The sequence below is a fragment of the Sceloporus undulatus genome, chromosome 1 (genome assembly GCF_019175285.1).
Source record: "Sceloporus undulatus isolate JIND9_A2432 ecotype Alabama chromosome 1, SceUnd_v1.1, whole genome shotgun sequence".
NCBI lineage: Eukaryota > Metazoa > Chordata > Lepidosauria > Squamata > Phrynosomatidae > Sceloporus > Sceloporus undulatus.
This window is the reverse complement of record NC_056522.1, coordinates 68,097,938-68,122,841: the sequence shown is the minus strand read 5'-3', so window position 1 is coordinate 68,122,841 and position 24,904 is coordinate 68,097,938. Positions and strand designations below refer to the sequence as shown.

The window sequence follows — 24,904 nt, the reverse complement described above, 5'->3', positions numbered from 1 at the left end:
GAGAGTCATCCAGTTCACATACAGGCTCACTTAAACGCATGTGTTCTCTGTTTAACCTCCATTATTTTATCAAAGTTTATATATATTGCTCCTGTCATAATTGCTAACTTTGCCATGACTGTTGAATCTGAATATCATTTTTGTTAAATTCTACTTACTTTCCCACTAAACCTTTTAAGCAAGATCTATCTAAAATGTGTTCCTGCTCTTATCAAAAATCAAAATTGATTCCAGCAACAGACACCCGTGCAATTGACTCCATACCAGATGAAAATGAAGGAAAAAAATCTTAGTCATAAATACTTTTCTGTTCATTCAAATATAATTGAAACCATGAAATATTAATCTGTTTTTTCGGGTTTGAATAGTACAAAGCCATCTGAGCCTGAATGAGTGTGTCTCTGTGCTCTTCCTCAGTCCCATTTTGGAGTCTTCCATAGACTTTTTTTGGGTATATATTAAAAACATGTAGGAAAATCTCTCTGACTCAAATTGCAAAATGATTACCTTTGTGTTGTCAAAAGCTAACAGCAAAGTTCTGCCATTGGTTAAAAATATTTCCACAGCATTGTCTCTTAGTTGCCACCAACGCTTGTGCACTTCTTTAATTTCTTCAAACGTCCATGAAAATGATGCTGGTTCAGTTTCTCCATGAAAACTCTGAATAAAAACAGCATGTAGTGGTTGTTAGCTTTTAAAATGATATGATTTATAATGAATTTCTTTGACATACTAATAGTTCTTAAATTTTCAACTGCTATTGAAGAGATTCTTAACTTCTTGTGTGTTATTTCTTTTTTACTTATGTGTTTTAAATGCTGTTTGTAATCTGAATACTATTTAGCTATTGTTACTGCTTTAGACATCACTTTTGGTAGAAATATATTCAGTAAATAAACATTTTGAATATATATAACTTTACAGATACCCAGGGGAGTGGTATTTCTGAAATATTTACTAAGAAAAGTTAATTTTCCTAACATGGTTACTCACATCATAAATGGAAAAATGGGTCTGACTTCTTAGCACTCTTAATACATGTTATGACTGGAACTCCACTGAAAATCAATTCACAACTTTCACTTACTGGGCTTTCTACTGTATCAGAAGCATTGTCTTCCACAAAGTACATTCCACATTTTCCTGCACAATGAAGAAGAATACTTAGAAATACATGGTGTACAGTTTTTTTAAAGCTTGACTAGTATAATATAAAATTGTCATGGAAAATATTTAAACAAAAAGTAAGCAACTGTCAAAAAGTGACTTAAATATTTTGAAAGTAGATTTTTAACAACTGGACACTTAAAAATAGCTACAGTGTCTTTATTATACTAAATGTACTGTGCAACTGTCAACATCTCTTAAACTTTGTCTCTAAAGTCTGAGTTGATAATATGTATAGGGCAGCCACTAGACTGAGAATAAAACTACAATGAGAAAAAACATGAAATACTAAGACCGCCCTAGAAACATCACTGGAAATAGCAAGAAAGTATAATGTATGACAGAAAATATCCCAGCAGCTCTAACAACAGTACAACTATATCAGATGGACCAGGTACAGAAACTGTGTAAAATAAATTATAGTAGAAAAGGTCCATTCTTTGTAACCTGCTGTACCATCCTGCTCCTTTGCTTTCCCCATTTTTTAGCAGTTCAGCTGGCTACTCGGGTTACTTCCGATCAGACCCCTTTCTCTTAATAACTGCTGCTGAGACCAGTACTATCATCAGCTGTTGGAATAATTAGCCAAGCAAACATCATTCTGCCCTTTTCAAAAACTTAATAGGATAATTGATAATTTACTCTGCCTTTCAATGCTTGAGTGGAGAATTATTCCCAGTGGCCAGATGGCAGGGCAAGCAGTTAAAATTCTGATGGAGAAGATGGTTAGGAGTCTTAACAACAACAACAACAACAAAAAGAACGATGGTGCGTGGGGTTAAACCCAAGGACAGTGGATTATGTCGCCTGCCATTCCGAGAATAAAAGACAGACTTGGGGACAAGGCTCAGTAGTACAAGAGAAAGAAATAGTGAAAAAGACAGAAGATGCAAATACCTAAATTGCAATGACAAGCCACATTTAAACAGTTCTTGCTTTATTCTCTCTTTAACAGTTATGACCCACACTGACCCACTTGAAGCTTCAGACTCAGACATCGAGACAAAAATATTTGTTCGCTTGTACAAATAAATACAATTGATAAACTAAGGGCTAAGACAAGATAGGATCACAGTGTAAAACAGTGGAAGGCTAACATTGTGTCTGAATCCCAATAAAAATTCCATCTAACTGGAATTAGGCCTGCAAGGGAATCTACTATTGATATCAATATTATTGGCACCTCACCAGGAAGAAAGATTGTTACCACGGAATGTATCTGCGGTACTGCAGCCAAAGTCCAGCACATTACCTTCCATCACATGGTAGTTATTTAGAAGAAACTAGATACATTATTAGATGCAATCACGAACTTAATGCATACCCAAATAATAAGTAAATGATTCTAACCAATAATGTATGTATCTACATAATTCTTCCCTAGTAACAAACATGTGGTGATCGTCAATCAGGTTCTGGACCAAAGTACCAAAGATACATCCCATTTCATCTGGAAATTCTGCAAATTTATTTTTCAGTATTTCCCAAGGCATTAGAAGATGCTGTTCACACACACACACACACACACACACAAATCACTCTTATGTAAGAACTCCACTTTGCAAGACTAGGAAAAATAGCTTTCTTACCTAGTAGCAATTCCCCAGGAGTCTCTCTAGATGGTGCCACACTGATACATCTTCGATTAACTCTGTAATGTTACATAGAACTAGTTTTTATGGCTATCTAACACATATTTGAAACTACTTTTCTCAAAATATGTTAACAACACATCTGTGTTCCAGGACTTCAAATATGCCATTAAGAGTCAATGCATTATACATTAAAACATCATATTAAGATTAATTACTCTTTTTAGCTTTACTTTATAGACACTGGGTAATAACCTGGGAGATGTGGATTAGGTACAATTTATCTCTGTTATGAACCAGAAATTTTCACAATTTTAATACAGATTTTTATGGAAACATTACACTTTAAGAGAAGTTCAGAAGAGCTTACCAAGGAAGTCACACCTGTTTCATTGGCAGTACTCAAAAATAAAGTTTGGAAACAAGTCATGTTATTCGCTCACAATATTAAGTTATTAATTCATCAGTGTTTTCTACCAGCATGGTTTAACTCATCAGATTTCCTTATTAACACTAAAGTTAATTATTTTTAGAATATTAGAATTCCTTAGTGTGGATGGTTTTTCTTATGACAAATTTGGTAAAACAGGAAGGCCTAAGGCAAATAAGGATAAGGATGTGAAGAAATCCACCATATGGCTCTTGTTGGGCAGCAAAACTCAGCATATTAATAATCAGGATTAATAAATAATTAAATAATGATGATGATGGACCGCTGAGCTAGGGCTGCGGAGCTATTAAAGAAGGATGGGAAAGAAGAAAAATGAGTCCAGGTATGGTTTGGAATGTTGTGGGAGACTTGATTAGTTTGCTTCTCCCTTGAGAAGACATGGCACTTACAAATTCTCAGGCTGCTGTGCTCCCCTGCCCTACCTCCATTGACCTGTCTATCTTTTTATGGGATGGAGAGTCAATTGTTTAGTTCTTTTGAGGGGAGATTACAGCGATACACAAACATGCAGAGAAACAAAACATTTAAACAGAGGGGCCAAAAGGTCACAAAACATGGAAGGCACCATCTGACATTTCTACAAACTGCTAAAAAGTATATTAGAAACAGTGACAGACCATTCACAGCTGTTTTAACTGGCAGTAAGCCCAAACTTTAAGAGTTATATACTATTCTCAGTTAGGTCTGCCTGGCATAAAATTCCAAAAAGTTACTGATCTATCCATACTCCTCCCCCATTGTATTGGTAATTTTCTGATCTAAAGCAGGTTGGGGGGGGGGAGATGAAGAGAAGAACTTTTTCCCAGTCACTTGGAAATTATTATCAGCTGCATAGAATCAAGAAAGTGGGTACTTGCAATATTACAGTATGTTAATTTATCTTTAAATAGTTGCATTCTCACTTTCACTCATTTTCCATAAACCAAAACAAAAAAATGGAAGTGCCCCAAAGTCCAGTTTATTGTTCATTCAAACTAACCTTATATGCTCACTGGCAGCTTTATCTTTTACAGTAGATGAATGAGATGAATGTGTTTTGTCTTCAGAAAGGTAAGCCAGAGGCGATTTAATCACTTCTGTTAAGGTACAAACCCATACAAAAACATTAATCCATTAATATTTTCAGAGAAAATAACTAAAACAACAGAAGATAGTAAAAGTTACCTTCTGATTTTTGTCTGTCTTTAAGAAGATACTTATTTGGAATAGTTAAGTAGCACCTTTGCAAACGGCGCCTCTCTCTGTTAGGACCTTCTGTTGGATCTAGTTGCCAAGATGTAGGATAGGAGGCAGGGTCATACCAGAGCGCTCTGAAAGCAGAAGAATTTGACAAATTATGAGATACAACTTCACTGCTGGTTTAAGATAGTGCTACAACATACAGAACATCCAGATATTTCTGATGTTACTTTAGGATATACAGCTGTGTACTGAAGAGCCTTAAATATTATCACATATTCAAAATGTACAGTTATGCTACAAACAGATAAGAAAAATATAATCCCTTCTCAAGAGATTTAAAGCTGGAGATGGTAATAATTTTGAAGCACTGGCAAATCAGCTTGATCTGACTTTCAGTGGCTTGCATTAAACTAGAAAGAGCAGTATTGACACATGTAATTTTTATTTCATATCTCATATACTTTAACTGATCCTGATTTTTGAAGACATGGCAAGAAAAATTCAATCCACCATCAACACTTGTACCACTTTGCTTCTCTGTAGAACAGATTTACTTGTAAACTCTTTCTAAACTATTGTAAAACTATTATACAAATAAAGTGACAGTAACTGGCAGCCTTGCTGCATGTACAGCGCTATGCAATTTGGACTGCTCTCCTCACTAGCACACCTGAGACTGCTGTATAACACTATACAGCACTATAACAAATTGGGCTGGAAAAGTAGGAGGGGCAGTGAGCAAACTGACTTCGTTGACAAGCCCCAGTTGGAGGAGGAGATGGTAGTGGTAAGGTGGTTGTTTTTCAATGAAGGAAAAATAAATTTAGAAAACAGCTGCAGTATCTCCTTTTTGTTTGTTCTTCCTCATTCCTCAACCTGGTTATCATCTGTGAACTATTGGAGGGTACAAGACAGGAAAGGAAGGCATCTCAATTTTACATTGCAGTCCTTCCAGGGTGGAAGCACGGTTGGAGGAGAGAGCTCCCACTGGCAGACCAAACTGAATCTCTTACCCCTTCTCTCTCTTTCCTGATCATTCAAGGTGAACTGGCATTTCCTCATCTACAGCATTCCCACTGACCAATCACTCCAAATCCTCATACACATGCTACTGAACTTTTACCCAGGAAATCATAGTGCAACAGAGACAAGTAAGGGGGTCATTAATGGATTTTTGTGATATTAAAAAGAAGTGTCTTTTAAATGAGAGAATGGGAGAACAGAGCAACAATGACATCATGCAGTAGCCCCTTTCCATGGATGCTATTATCCTATTGTAATTTTGTTTTACTGTACTTGCATGTACAATAAGGCTCTAAGACACTTTATATGCCTAGTTTAATGAAAACTACATTAAGTGCTCAATAAACAAACATATAGTTCAAGACTATTTTTCCTTTCTCTTTTTGAGACAACAGCAGCCACCACTCATGCTTTTAAGTGTAGAATAGATCATCACTGTAAAATTGCCTACCTATCATGTGTAAGCTGCTGAATAAGCTCCTGCCAATGCCTGCTGGCACTTAAGTCTGTTTTATACATTCCTCTGATGTGCTGAATCACCTTCTTTCTTTCCATTCCTTGGGACAGGGAGACAGCCTGGGTGATATCACCAGCTATTTTAGAAATGTCCTTTGATTTTGCATCCAGACGCTGAAAGAGACTGAATGAGGATATCTGTTTAAAAGGTAATTCTCCTGGCTAGCTAAGGATAAAAAAAAAAAGTAAAGCTGAAAACAGTATTAATAACATGAACTATTTAGAAGGGCTGCCCACAAACCAAGCTTTTAATATCTCCCATTTCCAGTCTATGTAAGGCCCCAAATCTCTCCAAAAGGTTTCAAGACCCTCAGAAATTGGGTTCAACTTCAACTATTTTGTGTTTCAGAGCCTGAGACACAGAAGAGTAATAAAAGAAATTTAGTTTGAAAATGGCTTGTTGGTCCCTGTAAAGGTGTATGCAAGCACCAACACCACTGTAATGGAACCCAGGGGGTAAAACAGTTGTTGCCAAAATCACAAAGAACAGCCTTGTAGCGAGTCCATCCCATTTGCTCCCTCAAAGGCATAATAATTAAATTCATTACATTTCATAATTAACTGTTCTCTTTTTCACACCATCAACTGATGCAGAGATGGATGTAGCAAAACACACAGTGAAACATGTCACATTTGCATGTCACTGCTAAACATTATCAGGGATCTGGGAAGGGAATAGATTGGTGCTGCTTTTGACAGCTCCCTATTTTTGCAACAATAAATTTTGTGATCAGCAGAAAAAAAAAAGAAACGAAATAACTTACGTTTGTCGGTTATTAGCCATTGTTTTCTCCCAAGCAGCTTTGTTTACATCTTCTTCTGCCTCATATTTCTTTTGGTCCTGACAACAGTTTATTTAAAAAAAAATTCAGAGGTTTAATTTTTCAGCTACTTTCCAGTATTTTCATATTACTTACATTGTTAAAGATTCATTTTAAAGAATTTTATAACCTTTTTCACTTTTCATTGCCTCACAAGCATGCTACCAACATCTTAAGAAATTAAGATGCTACCAATAATCATGATGATGTTACTCTTTTCTATTACATATTATGTATTTTCTATTATGTATAAACATATCCTAAACTTGAAGGCACATACACATGAGGATCACAGATGTCAATCACAGATTATATAAATGTACACACCTCTTTCATAGCTTTTATGAGGTCTGGCTTTGGTGGTGCATTGACAGGAATATATTTGTAACCACAAAGTTTTAATGCATTCATAAAAACTCCCACTGACAATTGCTCTTCATTGGTTAATTCATCCTTGTGATTATGAATTAACTCAAATAAGTAGAGAGACAACTTGGGCCCATGCTGGAAAAAAATAAATAGAAATTTTAAGTTTTAAGACTATGTGATAGTTCACACACATCTAATTTACACAGGTATGCATGATAAAGCTGGTTTCGTGCATCCATGAAGGCTTTGGGGCTTGTTTCAAAGAGCAAGCAGCTATTTGTAACATGACAAACCATTTTGATATTAAAAAATTGTAAGGATTGATATGGATTCATGGTCTATTGTTCTAAAAAGTATGAACAGTTTCATTGGGCTTGCCTTAAAGAGTTTAAATGACATTATACAAAACAGACCAGCAACATGACAAAAAGGGGACAGACACACACCATCAATTCATTGTCAAAACTATCTGATAATGCTGCAACTGGTACTACTGTGCTTATATGATAGTGGTGGGATGGGCTTAGCTAGGAAAATATTCAAAATTGAAAATATTTACCCTTCCTTCAGTGGCAAAGTTGTATCCTGGGGATACTTCTGGATTCCAACATGGTGGCTACAACCTAGAATGCTTTTTCCAACTTCATTTGGTTCTCTAATTGTATTTAGCTATTAGAAAGCTAGTCACTATAATTTATGTAACTGTGACCTTCACAACGGAACTACTGAAATACACTCCATGTGGCTGAGTCCACCTGGAACCACTTCGCCATGGAAATCCACTGGGTGACCTTGAGCAAATCACGCTTTCTTAGCCTCAGAGGAAGTCAAAGGCAAACCCCCTTCTGAACAAACCTTACTAAGAAAAACTAAGAAAACTGCTTTAGGATTGCCCTAAATTGGAAATGATCTGAATTCTGCAACCTCTTATTGACATTAAAAAAATTACACCATTTTGAAATGTCTGCATTGTTTACTAGTTTGTTAGCAGGCCCAGTGCAAAGCGCTTATTTTATCTTTAAAGACCTGTATAGTCCTATGATTTCTGGGCAGTGGGATTTGGCAAAATGTTTTTTATGGAAAACATCATCCTCTCAGAAAGTAAAGATATCATTTATGATGAATAAAATTTTATTTGTGAGCCCTGAACAGCATATTAACATTTTGTTGAATAAATCATTAAGAAGTAGATAAATTGTAACAGTGGTAAAGCTTGCTACTAAACTGGAAATCGAACCTATTATTGATTTGACTCGTTATGAGATTGTTCAGAAAAGGAACATTTTGTCCAGTAAGTTTTGAAGAAGATGTGTCACCACAATTTGCACTGAGAACAAATAATATGCAAGCTTTTAGCTGTATTACAATGTGCCTGCCCCAACTGCAGACAGCAAGCTCCACTGATTTCAATGGTCATGCGTGCACGCAAACCCAGGACAGCAATGAATACTGTAGGGCTTGAGGTCCAACAGTTTTTGCCATTTCTCAGGGTGGGTGGGTGGGGGGTCTGGAATAGAACCCCTGTGGATAAGAAGGGCCCGCTGTATAATGATTTCATTTTTGGAATTTAAGAAGTGCAGTAACCTTACTTGCAAAGTTGGACTTAGACAATCTCTCAAAATTTCTTGCTGATTAATTTCAGTTAAGATCTCCAGAGTTTGCTTTCTTTCTTGTAAACAGCGTTTTGGAGATAAAGAATACACAAGTAGTCTTCCAAGCTGTACTCGAAATGTATCCTTACAGGACAAGAGAATTCTCTTCCACTGTTGCTTTGGGGTGCTTATCCGGCTTGTGCTCTAGGCAAAGAAAAGTGAAATTCTCTTAGTGGGTGCTTTTCCCTAATCTTAGAAATTCAGGCTCTAATTTATTTTTGTACACTGATCATGGTACCTTACTGGACCAACTCTGGCAGATGGGAGCATAAGACACTCTTTTACTGGTTCCACTCCTATCTGCAAAGTTGGTTCCAGACAGTGGGATTGGGGGACTTCTGCTCAGGCCGATGGCCACTGTGCTGTGGGTTGCAATTGGATTCAATCTCGTCTCGCATGCTATTCAATGTCTATATGAGGCCACTGGGAGAAGCCATAATAATTATGTAATTGGGTTCCATCAGTATGCTGATGACACTCAGGTCTACTTCCCCCTGTCACCTGTGGAGATGCTGGAGCAGTGCTTGGATGCTGTAATAGATTGGATTAGGGTGAATAAATTGAAGCTGAATCCCAGTAAAACAGAGACTCTGTGAATTGGTGCTTCTTCAGTACAAGTCCTGGGTATGTTACTGTCCTAAATGTAGTTGCACTCTCCCTGAAGAAGCAGGTCTCTCTAAAGAAGCAGATGTTTGGAAGTACTGTGGATCTATCCTTGTCACTGGAGGCCTAGATGGACTCAGTGCTTGGGGCCATCTTCCCAATTAGACCTCTGCAATGCACTCTACATGGGGCTGCTCTTGAAGATACAAAATGCAGTAACCAGACTGCTCACTGGAAATCCATTCAGATATCATACATCATCAATTCTGAAGAAATTGCATTGGCTGCCAATATGTTTTCATACTGATTTAAATGGCTTAGGACTTAGGTACTTGAGGGAGTGTCTTTCTATATCCATGGCTGCCTCAGAATTGAGATTATTGGAGGGGCTCTACTGTGTTCCATCAGTAGGAGAAACACATTTTAGAATGACATGGTAGAGTTTCTGCAGTGGCACCTCAGTTGTAGAATTGGCACCAACATTAAAGTAATTTTAGTATCAAGTTAAAATTTGGTTTTTTATTAAAAACTTCAAAGATTTCAAATATCCCACCCAACTATCACATACACCTGGAAGGAGAGGTTTACTAAAATATCAAAAACAACTTTAAATTGCATCAGCAGCAGCAACAAACTCATGTTGGATTGAAAAGGTTTTGAGATAAAAAAAAATCACTTTATATATGAGAGGGGAACTACCAACGTAATTCATACTGTATTTAGAAAAAAGCATGCTGGTGCATCTAAATAACACACACACACACACACACTTGTGCATCTAAATAACTTATATATATAGTATTCAAAACCATCTGATAGAACGATGAAAAAACCAAACGGTAAGAAATATATGCTCAAAGTATGCAAGCAGACTAGCAGTAGGCAGAAGACAATGCACTTCTGGAGATAACACCAAATATGATTACTTACAACTGATAATCCTTCAATCATTATTTTAAACATTTCTTTGAGGAAAGGACTTTTATAAGTAGGTAACTCCTGTTGGTTGTCTTTTTCAGTCTCTTCCAATTGTGAAATGGAAATTCTGCTCTGGACAGAGGCCTCTATCATATCAAGATAGTTGTCAGAAAGTTCTGCAATTTGTAAACAGCAGTATTAGATCAGGGTCTAATCAGTCCCCTCCAACTCAGAGCCATATTTGTCCTATTTTGATCCAAGGCAAATAACCATTAAATCATAGGAAATAACATGTTTTTAAATTAGATATGGGAATAATGAAACATGGGAGGGGGATGTCGTGTGGCCCAGCATCTGACAAGAAAGCTCTGTTTTAAAAAATCAGGTGGAAAGCAAGTTTCAGGAAAATGCTGGTAGTGGCATGTGTGGGCCTCTGAATGTACCCATCCTGATCTAACCACATGCATGTATGTGTGCATGTACGTGCCTTCTTGCCTCCAGTCAACTTATGGTGAGTTCATGCTTTTCACAGGATTTCCTTAGGCAAGGAATACTCAGAGGTGGTTTTGCCAATTTCCTCCTCTGAAATATAGCCCACACCAGGTATTCATTGGTGATTTTTCATCCAAGTACTAACCAGTACTGACCTTCCTTTTCTTCCAAAATCAGATAGGATCTGGTACATTGTGTAGTGGGTGAAATTTATCACTTACAGATGTGATTGCTATATGTACTATCTGAAAAGTTTTCACCAAAATATGCATTTGTAGTAGAATGTAACAATAAAAAGTATACTCTGAAGTCTCATTCCTGACATAGAACCTGACACTTCTAGCACTATCCAGTCAATGCTCTTCCACTGTAAGCCATGCACAGAATGACCACTGCGATTTGAAATGGGGAGGGGAACAGAATGCAGCATTTTCTGTCTATTAATCCCTGCATGTTATATCCACACAACATAATAATGTATGAAAGAAAGATTCTGAACACACTTTTAGCCCTTCCAAAAGAGTAGGCTAATTTTTTTCCTAGTAATCATTTAATGACCTGTCCCCAAAAGTCACATAGTTAAAAATGTGCTAAGAAGAAAGACAGCATGTTTGTTTTTACTATCAAATTTTAAATGTGTCCTCAAATGCTTTTTCATGGAAATAATATTGAATACCTGTTTCAATATGCTTTACGATACAGACACAAAGGCATTTTAGAACAAATAAAATTATTAAAAACAACAATACACTAATAAAACTGAGCCAGAGCAATAGAGAGGGTATGCATGGAAAGAAGTTGGGATAAGTTGTTTTGCACATGAAGATTATTTATTTTACAAAAAAGAAAAAAATCAAAAGTAGCAGCAGGACAACCTACATCTGTGGAAACCATGGTATTATCTTATTTTTTTAGTATAGTTAGACTTTCTATATTTTGAGGAAAGGCAGAACCAGAAGCAGAAGGAGAAAGACATCAAATCATCTGGAGAAGTGTAGGCACCACAGACTGGACAAAAATGGAAATGATAAGCAAATAAATAAATAAATAAAATCAGGACAATTTTGAATACTGTATGAAGTGATTCACCAGAATAGACGGTTCACCCTGCTTTTGGTTTGACCTATTAATTTACTTAATTTTTTCAATTTAATATACTGATATTTGATCTCATTTAAATAACATTACCGATAGCTGTTCATAATAGCTAAGTTATTTTGTTTTGCCTCCTTATGCTGTGATGATTTTTCTCTCTTAACTTCAAAACATCTACAATCATTCCAACCTTTCAGCAGTCTAAAATTAACTTTAGTGTTTCTCATATAAGCTGAGTAAGAAATAAAATCACACAGTGCAGAAAGGCAATCTTAATGATCTCCAAAATTTTAATTAAGAAAGATGCTAGTCAGTGTATCTATTTGCAAAAAGGACAGGTTATACAATAATTGTTTAAAGGAGTTTTTTTACCTTGATACATTAACCTGTTGGTTGCTAGAACCGTAATCCTTTGTAGTCTTTGCATAAGTTCTGCTTCAGTGGCATGAAAGGAATTATCTTGACCCATTCTCTGCTGCATCATCAAAGTGAGTTCTTCACTTGCAATTGTATGCATTCTCATTAGCAATGTATCCGACTGAGCAAGGGAAAATTTTCTTGATGCTTTACAAAATGAAAAAGAAATATAAATATAAATAAGAGAGCTACGGATAAGCATCTCATGTTTAAGTTTTAAGTTGCAGTTTACCAGTAATTCTCAACTACTTACAATACTAATAGTGATTATAATTATGCTTCTCATTTCGACTGAAGCACACTGTTAGGAGTTAGATTTATTTAATATCACAAACGGGGGGGGGGGGGGAAGAATCACTCAAATTAACTGTTAAAAGAATATCAACAATCTAATTCATTGACATATCATCAAGTACTATTCTGATGATACACGTGTTCTACATCTAGAGTCTACAAAAACATTTCCTCAAAAATGTTTTCTCAGAATGTTCTGGTAGACACAGCTACCATTACTGCACCTGGTTCTGATGGGAATGAACAGAAAGTAGATCCAAGAGGAGATAGGAGGAATGATTCCAAATTTAATAGACTGATGGAAGAAAGCATCTGGTATTGACTGTAGGAATGTGAGTGTCTTGGCAGATGAGAAACAGTGGAATCTTTCACTGAAACTGAACCTTTGTTTTAAACAACCAACAAAAAGTATCAGTTTAAGCAATAACTTTAAATAGAATTCAGAGACATAGCCGTGTTAATCTGAAATATAAGTAAGCAAAGGGATCTTCTAGCACCTTTGAGACTAAGGGGCAAAACAGACCGGCAAAGAGTTGGCTTCCCAGTAGTGTGGGGGCATGGGGTTCAGACAGCGCATGCCACCAGGAAGCTGCATGGCTGACCGCAAGCGCAGTGATTTCATGGCATTTTGACAGTATGGCGTTTACACACTCGTGCTGCAGAAATGCCAAAAGGCTGCAGCTGCAGCCACAAAACCAGCTTTTTCCTGGTTGAAAAAGGAGCAGTTTTCTGCCACTTCTTTTTGAGCTGGGAAAACACTGGGGTGGGGGCACAGCATGCAGTTTATGGCTGTCTGTTTTGGTCCTAACTGAGCAAAAAAGCTGGTAGGAGAAACTTTCATAGACTTGGTCTACTTCCTCATCCATACATTACGCTACCAGCTTCTTTCACTCAGTCTCAAAGGTACTACAAGATCTCTTTGCATACTAACCTTAAATGGGTAAATGTTTATCTTGCTTCAAAGTGGTTTCATAAAATGATTTGCAATATAAGGAGCGTCTAGAAATGTAGAAGGCTGAATTGGCTCTTCAGAGCCAACGCAATATTAGTTCATGTAATATTTTAGCTGATGGAAATGAACAATGTTTATGTCAAAGACGAAGATAGGTGAAGTGTTGCCTGCATTCTGCATGTGGTCTGCTAACTTTCATTTTGCATCCTTGAAGCAAAATAACAAAAAACTCAAAGTCCATGAAAAGAAACACCCTCAAGCAGGCAGTCATGGCCCTTTAAGAATGGCAGACCCTTTAGAGCTGAAAGCTGATTTCTCACACACAAACTCTCTACACTGGCCTACACGGCTGGAGTATTTCTGTGTGGTGGTGGTAGAGCACTGTGACTCTTCCCAATTCTCCTCCTTTCATTTTTATTGATTTACCTTTCTTTTAAAAATATTATTTGGGGTGAGGGGAAATCAAACCATTTGGTTTCCTTTAGAGTGTTTATTTCTCATGCAGTGCTGGGTACATGGATTATTAAGTGAAAAGTTGTCTCACTCCCTTCCGTTTCCTCCTCCTTTGGCTTTCTCTACCCCAAACTCTTTCCACCATTTCCTTCCTCAGTGGGTCACAGGGTCTGAGGGCCTTGATTAGAGCTAATAAGCCTGTTTTTCTTAGATGACAAAAGAGGGAGAGAGGAAATTTTACAACACAGCCACACAGCATGCTATCAGAATTGTTGTAATACTTTAATTATAATATACTCATCAGTGCCTATGCTATTTTGTCTTTTTCCTGAACCTTTACTATAAATATTTTATATGTGTCATGTTAAACACAAGCAGACAGCAAAGAAAAGTGCAAATACCACTTCATTTCATTAGCTTTAATAATGCAAGGTTAAAAGATTTATGCAAAGGGAGCATTAAAGCAAAATGAACCTACAGAACAGTGGATTAATTAGGTACATGTTAACCCACTGTTCTGTAGGTTCTTTTTGCTTTAATGCCCCCTTTGCTTAAATCTCTTAATCTTGCACTATTAAAAGCTAATGAAATGAAGTGGTATTTGCACTTTTCTTTGCTGTTTGCTTGTGTTTAACATGACACATATAAAATATTTGTAGTAAAGGTTCAGGAAAAAGTCAAAATAGCACAGGCACAGATGAGTATATGATAATTAAAGCATTACAACAATTCTGACAGAATGCTGTGTGGCTGTGTTGTAAAATTTCCTCTCTCCCTCTCTTGTCATCTTGTCACATGGGAGATGTGACAGAATGAACTTAGTGTTGCAGGCTTCTACAGGCAAAACACTGAATTTAATATCTCTGGCTTCTGAATTCAATAGGCCATGCCTATTGATTGAGAGTGGGAAGCAGATGATTCAGTGATTCAGTTCAGAAAAATGTTCTGCAAATGCTTACAAGAACAAAAAACATTTCCCATTAAGAATTCTACAGCCTGGATTCATTGACTGATCTCTATAGCTAGCCACTTATTGTTGCACTTGCAGTGAATCAGTGTTCTAGTTGATGTAGTGAAGAGAGTACTGGAAGCATGCTGAAAAGCAGAAAACAGTGAGGAGACAAGCTCCATGTGCTCTGACATGGTCAACTCTTTATTCAGTATTTTTAAAATGACTAAAATGTTGGCCTGAATGAGAAAAGGCCTTTTGCAGGGACTAGAAACAAACACAAATCTGTTATAAATATTAAAACACAAGACAATAATTAGACATAACCCATAAAAATTTAAAGATAATATAGACCAAGACATATCAGAATTAGAAACTAATTGCTTTCTATATTCTTCTGAGCCCTTTGTAACTGTCATTCTTCATGTATAGTCTTTTTGGCAAAAATATACCAAATTCATATTTTTGTTATAATTATTATAATGATGACAGAAAAATACAGTAAATAAAGTAAAAGCTCAACAATCTGTGAATAGCACAAAATATGTGATCATTCAAAGTTAACTAAATGTTTCATTTTTAATGCCCTAAGATCTAAATTAATCCTCTGTTTGAACAGAGTAGGAAATCATAATGGTTATAATATACCTCCTTGTGCTTAAGAACAAAGACAACATTCATATACTTCCCACTTATGCTGGTTTTCTGAGGGAGTTTGCCATTGCCATCCTCTGAGGCTTATAGTGTGTGATTTTGCCCAAGGTCACCCAGTGTGTTTACATGGTCAAACTGGGATTCGAACCCTGGTCTCCATAGTCATAATCCAGGGGTAGGCAACCTGCGGCCCACGGGCCGGATGCGGCCCGGCGAGGCCTTGGGACCGGCCCCAGCCCAGTCCTGCCGCCGATTGCCACCGGGGCCTTTGGGGGGCAATTGTCTATAGAAGCCTCAGAAACATGCATTTATATTAACATTTTTTAAAAAATCAGCAAATTTTTTTTGCGTGTCCTCCATTTTTTAAAAAAAGTGTCTTCCATTTGAAAATTTTGTCCCACATTTGTCCTTTTTTATTTATATATTTAATTTTTTAAAAAAAATATTTAATTATTTATTTTTTTGGCTTCGGCCCCCCAGTTGTCTGAGGGACAGCAACCCGGCCCCCGGCTCAAAAAGGTTGCCTACCCTTGTCATAATCCAATGTTCAAACCATAAATACTATACCACGCTGGCACTAATTTACACCTCTCCATTTCTCCCATCTAGTATGTTTTTAGGCACCCATGGGGCAATATAGACCCAGAACAGGCTGTATACTTCCTGTTTACATCCTCAACCTAAAATGGACATGCCCAAAATGCCCCCATGTTCTCTCAAGGGCCTTTGGAGACTATGTTTTTGCCATGGGAGGCCATGGTGGTCACAAAAATGCCCCCATGTCCCCTCAAGGGCATTTGAGGACTATGTTTTTGCCATGGCAGGCCATGGTGGTCACAAAAAATGGCCCTGAGGCCACATGTGACCATAGGTCACAGTTCGTTCACCTGTGCTCTACATAAAAATTAATTAGCTTTCATTAAAAAGGGTGCTCAAGGTTTGCTCATTTCCATTACTCACCAGAAAGACTTTTGCGTTTCTGAAATATAGCCTGATGATGTGCAATAGATGTGGGAAAGGAACTGCTCATATCTTCAGAGTCTAGATTTCCTGCAGTCTTGATGTACTCAACAGCTGCCTGCAAGACTCTGAACTGCAAAGCTACTGCCATATCTGAAAGCAGAGATCAAGTGAACAAGAACATATTTCTTCAAATTATTCCATAAATTATTAAATGAAATAAATTTCTCTGCAATACATCCATACAAAGGAATTTGAGGCTTACGCTGAGTTCTTTCATTCTGGCTATTCTGAAGATGCCCGAGTAACACCATGAGATCTTCAATGATCCGAAAATATTGGGAACCTGAAGAACTGCAGGCATGGATTGTTACTGCTACAAGTAACTGCTGTATATCACACACAAGTAGCCTGTAGTCATCTGAGAGGATGCTGAGAAAGTGAAATCAGTTTTTGAAATTCCATATTTTAGTAAAAGAATTAGCCAGACAGCATATCAAATGACACTAACTTTACTCAGTTCAGCTACATGTTTGCCAATCCCATCAGTTAAAAAATAATGGGCATATGGCAAACAAGTACTATCACCTAGAATATCCTGTAATTTTAGATATAACACAATACCATTAGAAACTTGGGAACTCAGAATTAGACACTAATTCAACTAATTTAGAACTGGAAACACCTTTTCATATCCATACAGAAATGCAATATGGCTGGATTATTTCTAATATAGCCACATTAAATTATAGTAATCAAATTTAATGCTTTACATTTTTTAGAAATTTAATCAGCTTTTAAAATTTTAAACTGGATTTAAACTGTATTTTAAAATTTTACAATCAGATTTCAATTTTTTCCTAAGAGGTTATGCTAAACAATCTAGGTAAAAGATATGAACATAAATATTAATTATGTAACTTTTAATAATATTTCTATATCTATATTAACAACAATTTATGGTAAAGCAGGATAATCTGATCCATCCTACTCTAAAATTCACAATGTTCCCTGAAGGCCTAGTCTCCCTAAATGCAAAAAAGGAAGCAGGCCACTGAATAGAAGAATTTGGGAAGATAGCATAGGTATCAACAAAGAGGCAGAGAATGAGTATAAATAGGATCCTCTTTTTGATGAACTGACAAATTAATCTGAAAACACTTCAGAGCAATTGCTTAGTGTGTTTTTCTAATGAAACCTACGTCTCTATGTATTGGCATTATACAACAATAGTTGAATGTACTTCAAATAAAAATACTGACTGTAAGTTTGTTTAAACAGCACCTCCCTCACTAGAGAGTTAAACTGTAATTTAAATCACAAAACTGAGTCCTTTTGAGAAATGATTAAAATCAATTCAACCCTGTAAAAATTGTTGTTTTAAAACAAATTGTCCTATATGAGGTATGAGCAACAGAGGATCTGTCTGAGGAAGTCTTTATCAAAATTGTAGCCCATGTTAAAAATGGAAAGCTGCCAAAACTCTTCAGTACTCCTCTGTCAGTTGCTATCCTATACAGGTTATCTGAAATGTTTGGGATCAGAAGTGTTTTGGATTTCAGAGTTTTTGGATTTTGGAGTACCTGTATTTGCATATATGTACATCATGAGAGTTCATGGAGATGAAAATCAAGTCTAAACACACAGTTTATTTATGTTTCATATTCACCTTATCCACATAGCCTAAAAATAATTTTATGCAATGCTTACATATGCATGAAACAAAGTTTGTACACTGAACATCAGAAAGAAAAAAAGTCACTATCTCAGCCACCCATGAAAAAGTTTTGGTTTTTGGAGCATTTTGGAATTCTGGATAAAAGAGGCTCAACCTGTAGTAGCACATCTCCCACTTGAAAATCTGAGAACTAAAATAATCTATATTGAACAGTAATTCAAAATGATAAAAATGAAACACACAACTTACTTGGCTTCTAATCCATTAAGTGCTGCCAAAGTATTACATAGTGTATATAGCAAGCCATTATCTAGCATCATGTCTGCCATTTTAGAGCAGGAATTTATTATTTGGAGCAGGAAACAGAAGGAATTATGTAGCAAGTTGCCATCATACAAGGAATTCTCTATAAGGCCCAGAACAGGTATCACACACCATTTTTGGAAAAGTCCTGCATTTTTTACTTCTTCTAGATCAAATCTATAAAAATCAGAAGAACAATTTGCAATTCAACCTTCAACACATGCCCTATTGACATCCCTGTATTATGCTCATATACACATATATATTATTCAATTATAACAAGATGTAGGTAAAGTAAATTTTGAATAATGTTGGACAACATTGTATTCTGACACCCTCCAGCACTGAACAACATTATAATCTAACTCACAGCAATGTTTTAAGTACTGAATTTACTAGATCAGCAAATCCTAGTTTTAAATGCAAGAGGTAATAACTACTATTCTTCTGTTTTAAAGGCTGGAGAAAAGATATACTAGTATAGGGAATAAAATGTCAAACAGTTATCCTATTGATAGTGATATGTCTCTCTGCAGCTGGTAGCACCCTGAAGAGAAGAAAAAATATACTGGTTATCAATAGAGGGTTCAATACATTGCGATGAACACTAATAAAAAAAACAAACCAACAAACAGATTGCTTACCTGTAACTGTGGTTCTTCAAGTGGTCATCTGTGTCCTCATAAAAATGAATGTACATGTCTGCACAAAGATCCAGTTAGAGATTGGAATGTTCTAGAGCTGAGGGGCTTGGTGGGAACTCCTCTTCCTCCCTATCTACAATGAATATCCAAGACTGCCTCAGTTTCAAATTCCACCAGAGTAAATAAGGATCCAAAACTGAGGGGAAACAGGGTTGGTTGTGTGAGGATACAGATGACCACTCGAAGAACCACAGTCACAGGTAAGCAACCTACTCTTTTTCTTTACGAACTATGTGCCTCACACAAACAGGGGACTATGAAGCTTACAAGAGAGGAATGGGTCAGGTTACTAGAAATAGCAGAAAGAACAGCATGACCAAACTGGGCTCCTACCCTAGCTCTGCAGTACTGAATAAATGTAGATGGCTGAGTTCATGTTGCAGTTTTACAAAGTTCAGGTAAAGACACACAACAGAGTAGAGCTGCAGAAGAAGCCACAGCTCTAGTATAGTGTACCTTAAGACCACAAGAACAGGCTACTTAGTGATTCCACAGGAGAGCCACATAGCTTCTACCACCCACTTTGACAACCAGAGAGAGGATAGATTCTGTAGAAGTATCCTTTTTTTGGGTCCTCCATAACAAACAATCTGGTTGAACATTGTAAAGTAGCTTTATGTTGAACACAGAAGGTGAATGACAGATTTTTAAACAATGGAGCGCCCTTTCTAGAGGTGACAATGGCCATGGATAGAAGGTAGATAAAATAATGTCTTGACTGAAATGAAACTGAGAGACCATCTTTGGGAGGAAAGTAACATTCAGACCAAGGCAAACTTTGTCACAGTGAAAGGAAAGGTTTATCACACCAAAGGGCTGCAAGCTCATCTTGTGGAAGTGACAGCACAAGACAGCCTACTTTAAGGTAAAGAGCCATTCATCTACAGATGTGAGAAGCTTGACAGATTTGTGCATTAACTGTGACAGAACTAGTGATAGAGATCAGCGTGGAGTCAGAGGCAAAACAGATGTGTTAGGTCCTTGAGAAACCTCTTTACTACAGGATTGGAGAATAGAGTAGTAGTAGATGAGACATTGGTTGATGGGCTACATTTGGGGCTTAATGTAACATCAATGAGAAAAATGCAAGGCCTCATGCTCAAAGTTGCAGTAAGAAACGTAGGACTGTGGATTATTATTATTATTATTATTAACCTTTATTTATGAAGCGCTGTAAATTTACACAGCGCTGTACAATCTTTTTAGTTAGACGGTTCCCTGCCCTCAGGCTTACAACCTAAAAAGACATGACACAGAAGGAGAAGGGAGTGGTGACGGGAAAGGGTAAGAGGTCCAGCAGTTCCTCTCAACCTCCGAGGCCTGGACCAAGGCAGATGGACTGAAGGGAGGGCTTGGCTTCAAAATGGAAGGTTAATCATTATCCAGGGAAAATACATACTCACAAGTAGGATAATGCATATACAGTACATAGCAATACAGGAAATGGATCGATAAACAGCCAACAACAGAACATCAGATAGTAAGCGACAATTATGCGATGCCTGGGAAGGCTTCTCTGAATAGGATGGTTTTCAACTCCGTTTTGAAGCTGGTTAAAGAAGTGATGGCTCTTGCTTGTGGAGGAAGAAGGTTCCAGGAGTGAGGGGCAGCAAGTGAAAAGGGGCGAATCCGGGATGGGGCAGAGGAAATCCTGGGCTGAGACAGGAACCCTTGACTACCAGAACGGAGGGCCCTGGTGGGAAGGTGAGGAGAAAGAAGGTCTGATAAGTAAGGAGGGGCCAGTCCATGGAGGGCTTTGAATGTTGACAGCAGGAGCTTATACTGAATGCGGAAAGGGAGAGGGAGCCAGTGAAGGGATGCCAACACAGGAGAGATGTGGTCAGAGCGGTGGGTGGAAGTGATAATGCGTGCAGCTGAATGCTGGACAGAGATTAAAGGACGGAGGTGAGAAAAAGGAAGCCCAGCCAGGAGGACATTACAGTAATCAAGTCGTGAGATCACTAGGGCATGGACCAGGATCATGGCAGTAGAGGCGGAGAGATATGGTCGGATTTTGGCAATATTGTACAAAAAGAATCTACAAGCCTTGGCTGTGGTCTGGATCTGAGGGATACATGACAGAGAAGAGTCAAAGATAAAGCCAAGACTGCGGGCTTGCTGGACTGGTTGAATGGAAATGTTGTCCACAGAGACAGAAAAGGAGTGTTGAAGGTTAGGCTTAGGAGGAAAGACAAGAAGCTCCGTCTTGGACATGTTGAGCTTCAAACGCCGATGGCACATCCACTGTGAGACAGCTGTAAGGCAAGACGACACTTGCTGTTCAAGCCTTGGAGAAAGGTCAGGGGCAGAAAGATACAGCTGGGTGTCATCGGCATACAGATGGTAGGAAAAGCCAAAAGAGCTGATGAGTTTTCCTAAGGACAGTGTGTAGAGAGAAAACAGAAGGGGACCCAGAACAGAGCCCTGGGGAACTCCAACAGATAAGGGAACAGGAGAAGAAGTCAGACCCCCTGCAACTACTGCAAAAGATCTGCCAGACAAGTAAGATCTAAACCAGTCGAGAACAGAGTCTGAGAACCCAAGGTCAGAGAGTATGTCAAGGTCAGAGAGTATGGATGCTTCATATCTGGAGGATGTGAAGTAGCTAAAGTATTTCCACTTATAATAAGATCATTTAGTAGATTCTTTCCTTGATGCTGACAAGACTGTCCATCTAGGTTAAAAAATTATCCTCCAAGTGATTAACCATAGCATTTTGACATCAGCACTTGTTCTTGAGTAAGTGAGAGTAGATCTGGTGAATGGGAATTTGATGTGGTAACCTCTGGAGAAATGGAGAAGCAAGGCAAACCAAGGCTATCGGGGCCAGTATGGTGCCACCAGAATTGTGTTGGATGTGTCCCTGCTGGGTTTCATTACTACTTTCACCAGCAATGTAATGAAAGGGAATAGATATATGAGACAACCTGACCATTTGTGGAGAAACATGTTACTCAGGGATCCTGCTCCTTTTCCTGCTTTGGAGCAAAGGCAGGAACATTTCTTGTTGACAGAAGTTGTAGAAAATTCTATGTAAGGTCTGACCAAAGTAGAAGTAACTAAGTGAAAGACCTGATGTGACAGAGACCTCTCATGCTGGAAAATGTGAATATTACTGAGTGAATCTGCCAACACATTTTTCCTATCTGTAAGATGAATAACTATAGGATTAATGTGCCTCCTGATGCACCAATTCCCAAATGCATGGCAAATGCCATGCTCAGATTAAGCAGCACTGCCAAATAAAAAAAACAATACGTGCCCCCCTTATTTACAGATGTAACAAACAGTTGTCATGTTGTCTGAAGCAACCTGAAAGACACTTATGAGTAGTTTCCTCTCAAACACATGAAAAGCTTTGATTATGATGAGAAGTTCCAGTGCATTGATATGAAGCTAGGATTATCAATTTGACCAATGACCCTGAACTGTCATGTCCCCACAGTGTGCTCCCTCTCCTATTAGGGAAGAGTCTGCAGTGACAACACAGGATGCATCTGAAGGCCTAAACAGCATGACCAAAAAGAGATAAACAGTGCGCCCGCGCCATACGCGGGCGCACCATATGCGGCCTTGAGCATACACGCTCAAGCCGTGGGGCGCGCACAGGGCGGAAGGGGCGGCGCGTCCCATTCAAGTGAATGGGCGCGTGCGCCCGTTGCACCCTGTGTGCGCCTGCGCCGCTGCGCACGAGCCCCATTGTTTCCAATGGGGCTCGAGCATAGGCGGAATTCGCCTTACGCGGAGGGATCCGGAACGGATCCCCCGCGTAAGGCAAGGACGGATTGTACAAGTCTTGTCTACCAAAGGCAAGACCGAAGCACCTGTAGAGATATGGTTAACCCTTTGTATTGGTTAACCTCTTGCACTGTGATCATTTTTGCTTTCAACCTAGCCTTGAAAAGGTGACACATAGCATCTTAAGTTTTTCATCAAATGGGAGATCTCAATGTGACATCTGGTATCTGAAAATTCCAGCAGAGCATAGCCATATGTAACAATGGAGTGCAAATGCCCCCAACATCACTTTAAGAAGTGCAGTCAGCAGAGTGGCGAGGTAACTGTATCTGTTGTGCTGCCAAGAAATGGGCTTCCTCCTGGAAGACCAGAGCTGCATTTCTTTGATTGTCAGGATGATAGAGGACGAAGGTTAACATTTTTTCTGGTAAGTAGTGCTGGTAAGCCAACATACAGTGCATGCTTCTATGTTTGCTACTTGTACTACAAGGGCTGCTGGAGAACAGAAACATCACCTGAAAATATCCAGATGCCTGCCTTGCCAATAAGTAGGTGCTGAATGTGATTTCTTAATGCCCTTAGTTTTGGATGTCTTTACCACAGCAGAATCTGGTGCAGACTGTGTGAAGAAAAAAGAAGTTATTTCTAAGCCTTGTACAGATTTTCAAGATGGTCAGAGGCTCAAGGCAATGAAACTGGCTTTAGATATGACTGTTTAATCAGGTCGTTTAGAGCTGGCAATAGAGGTAAAATGGCTGTTGTAGGGGTTTGTGTATCAACCTCTGGAAGACCAGGTCAGAAACTGGAGCTGGTGGAACTGTGGCCCGTTACAGACGGGCATAAAGTACGGACTGGGTCCATACTAGGGTTAGAAAGGGGCATCCCTTCCGGACGCCCCAACCCTAATACGGACCGAGTCCATACAAAATGGTGGAGCCCGTTCCACACGGGGGCCGCCATCTTGACGTAGCGGACGCTTTGCATCCGCACATCACACAGCATCATAACTGCGCTGCAAAGAGAGGTGCCATTTTGCCGCTTCTTATTTGCAGTGCGGAGGAGCCGCGTGGTTTGGATGCTGGGGCTCCTCTGCGCTGCAACCGGCAGCGGCACGAGACCGCCCGTTTTGGGCGGTCTGTAACGCGCCTGTGGCATTTAAAACCAAGTATTTGGCCATAAGTAGTTATGTCTGTAGGCAACTTTATGACTTCTGGAGGAAATGGTGGGATGGTATATTCTACAGTAGCAGGAGGAGATGAAGTGGGGGGAGGAAATGATGTTGGGGAGGAAGAGTCAGAATCATCAACATCATCATGAGGAATCAGCTGAAACATTTTCTTGAGAAACAGGTGCAGATAGTGATAACTGGTACTGCACTGGATGGGATGAGTAGCCAGAGGAAATACTGTGATCACAGTAGATACATATGAACAAGGAATGAGGATAAGAGCAGAATAGACTCTAGAAGTTACCAGAGAAACAGCTGGTGACACCACAATCAGAAAACAAGGCGGTCTAGATAAAATTGAAGACAAGCCCTCCCTTCATCCACCATCTTGAGGGAGAGAGAGGCAGGCTAGCTCCACCAGGCCTGCCTGGAAGAAGACAAGCCTTCCCTTCATCCACCATCTTGAGGGAGAGAGAGGCAGGCTAGCTCCAAGAAACCAAGTCCTCCCTCCAGTCCATCTCCCTTGGTCCAGGCCTCGGAGGTAGAGAAGAACTGCTGGACCTCATCCCCTTCCCCACCACCACTCCCTTCTCCTTTTGTGTCATGTCTTTTTTAGATTGTAAGCTTGAGGGCAGGGAACTGTCTAATTGAAAAGATTGTATGCACAGCACTGTGTAAATTTACAGCGCCTTACAAATAAAGGATAATAATAATAATAATAATAATAATAATAATAATAATAATAATAATAAT

The 24,904-nt window shown here is 38.5% G+C and overlaps 1 protein-coding gene across 2 annotated transcripts in view; it reads right to left on the bottom strand.

Moving 5' to 3' along the window:
* The window catches only part of LYST (lysosomal trafficking regulator), a 135,389-nt gene that overhangs the window by 27,769 nt on the left and 82,716 nt on the right, over positions 1-24,904 (bottom strand). For both annotated transcript variants that reach the window (XM_042469256.1, XM_042469265.1), the window contains exons 26-39: positions 18,488-18,718; positions 16,826-16,992; positions 16,561-16,713; positions 12,254-12,445; positions 10,307-10,470; positions 8,711-8,917; positions 7,080-7,256; positions 6,696-6,772; positions 5,867-6,055; positions 4,375-4,520; positions 4,190-4,286; positions 2,757-2,818; positions 1,088-1,143; positions 508-660 (exon numbers count right to left, since the gene is read on the bottom strand). In XM_042469256.1, the coding sequence (XP_042325190.1) occupies positions 508-660; positions 1,088-1,143; positions 2,757-2,818; positions 4,190-4,286; positions 4,375-4,520; positions 5,867-6,055; positions 6,696-6,772; positions 7,080-7,256; positions 8,711-8,917; positions 10,307-10,470; positions 12,254-12,445; positions 16,561-16,713; positions 16,826-16,992; positions 18,488-18,718 (2,071 nt within the window). The remainder of the gene's footprint in view (positions 1-507; positions 661-1,087; positions 1,144-2,756; positions 2,819-4,189; positions 4,287-4,374; positions 4,521-5,866; positions 6,056-6,695; positions 6,773-7,079; positions 7,257-8,710; positions 8,918-10,306; positions 10,471-12,253; positions 12,446-16,560; positions 16,714-16,825; positions 16,993-18,487; positions 18,719-24,904) is intronic.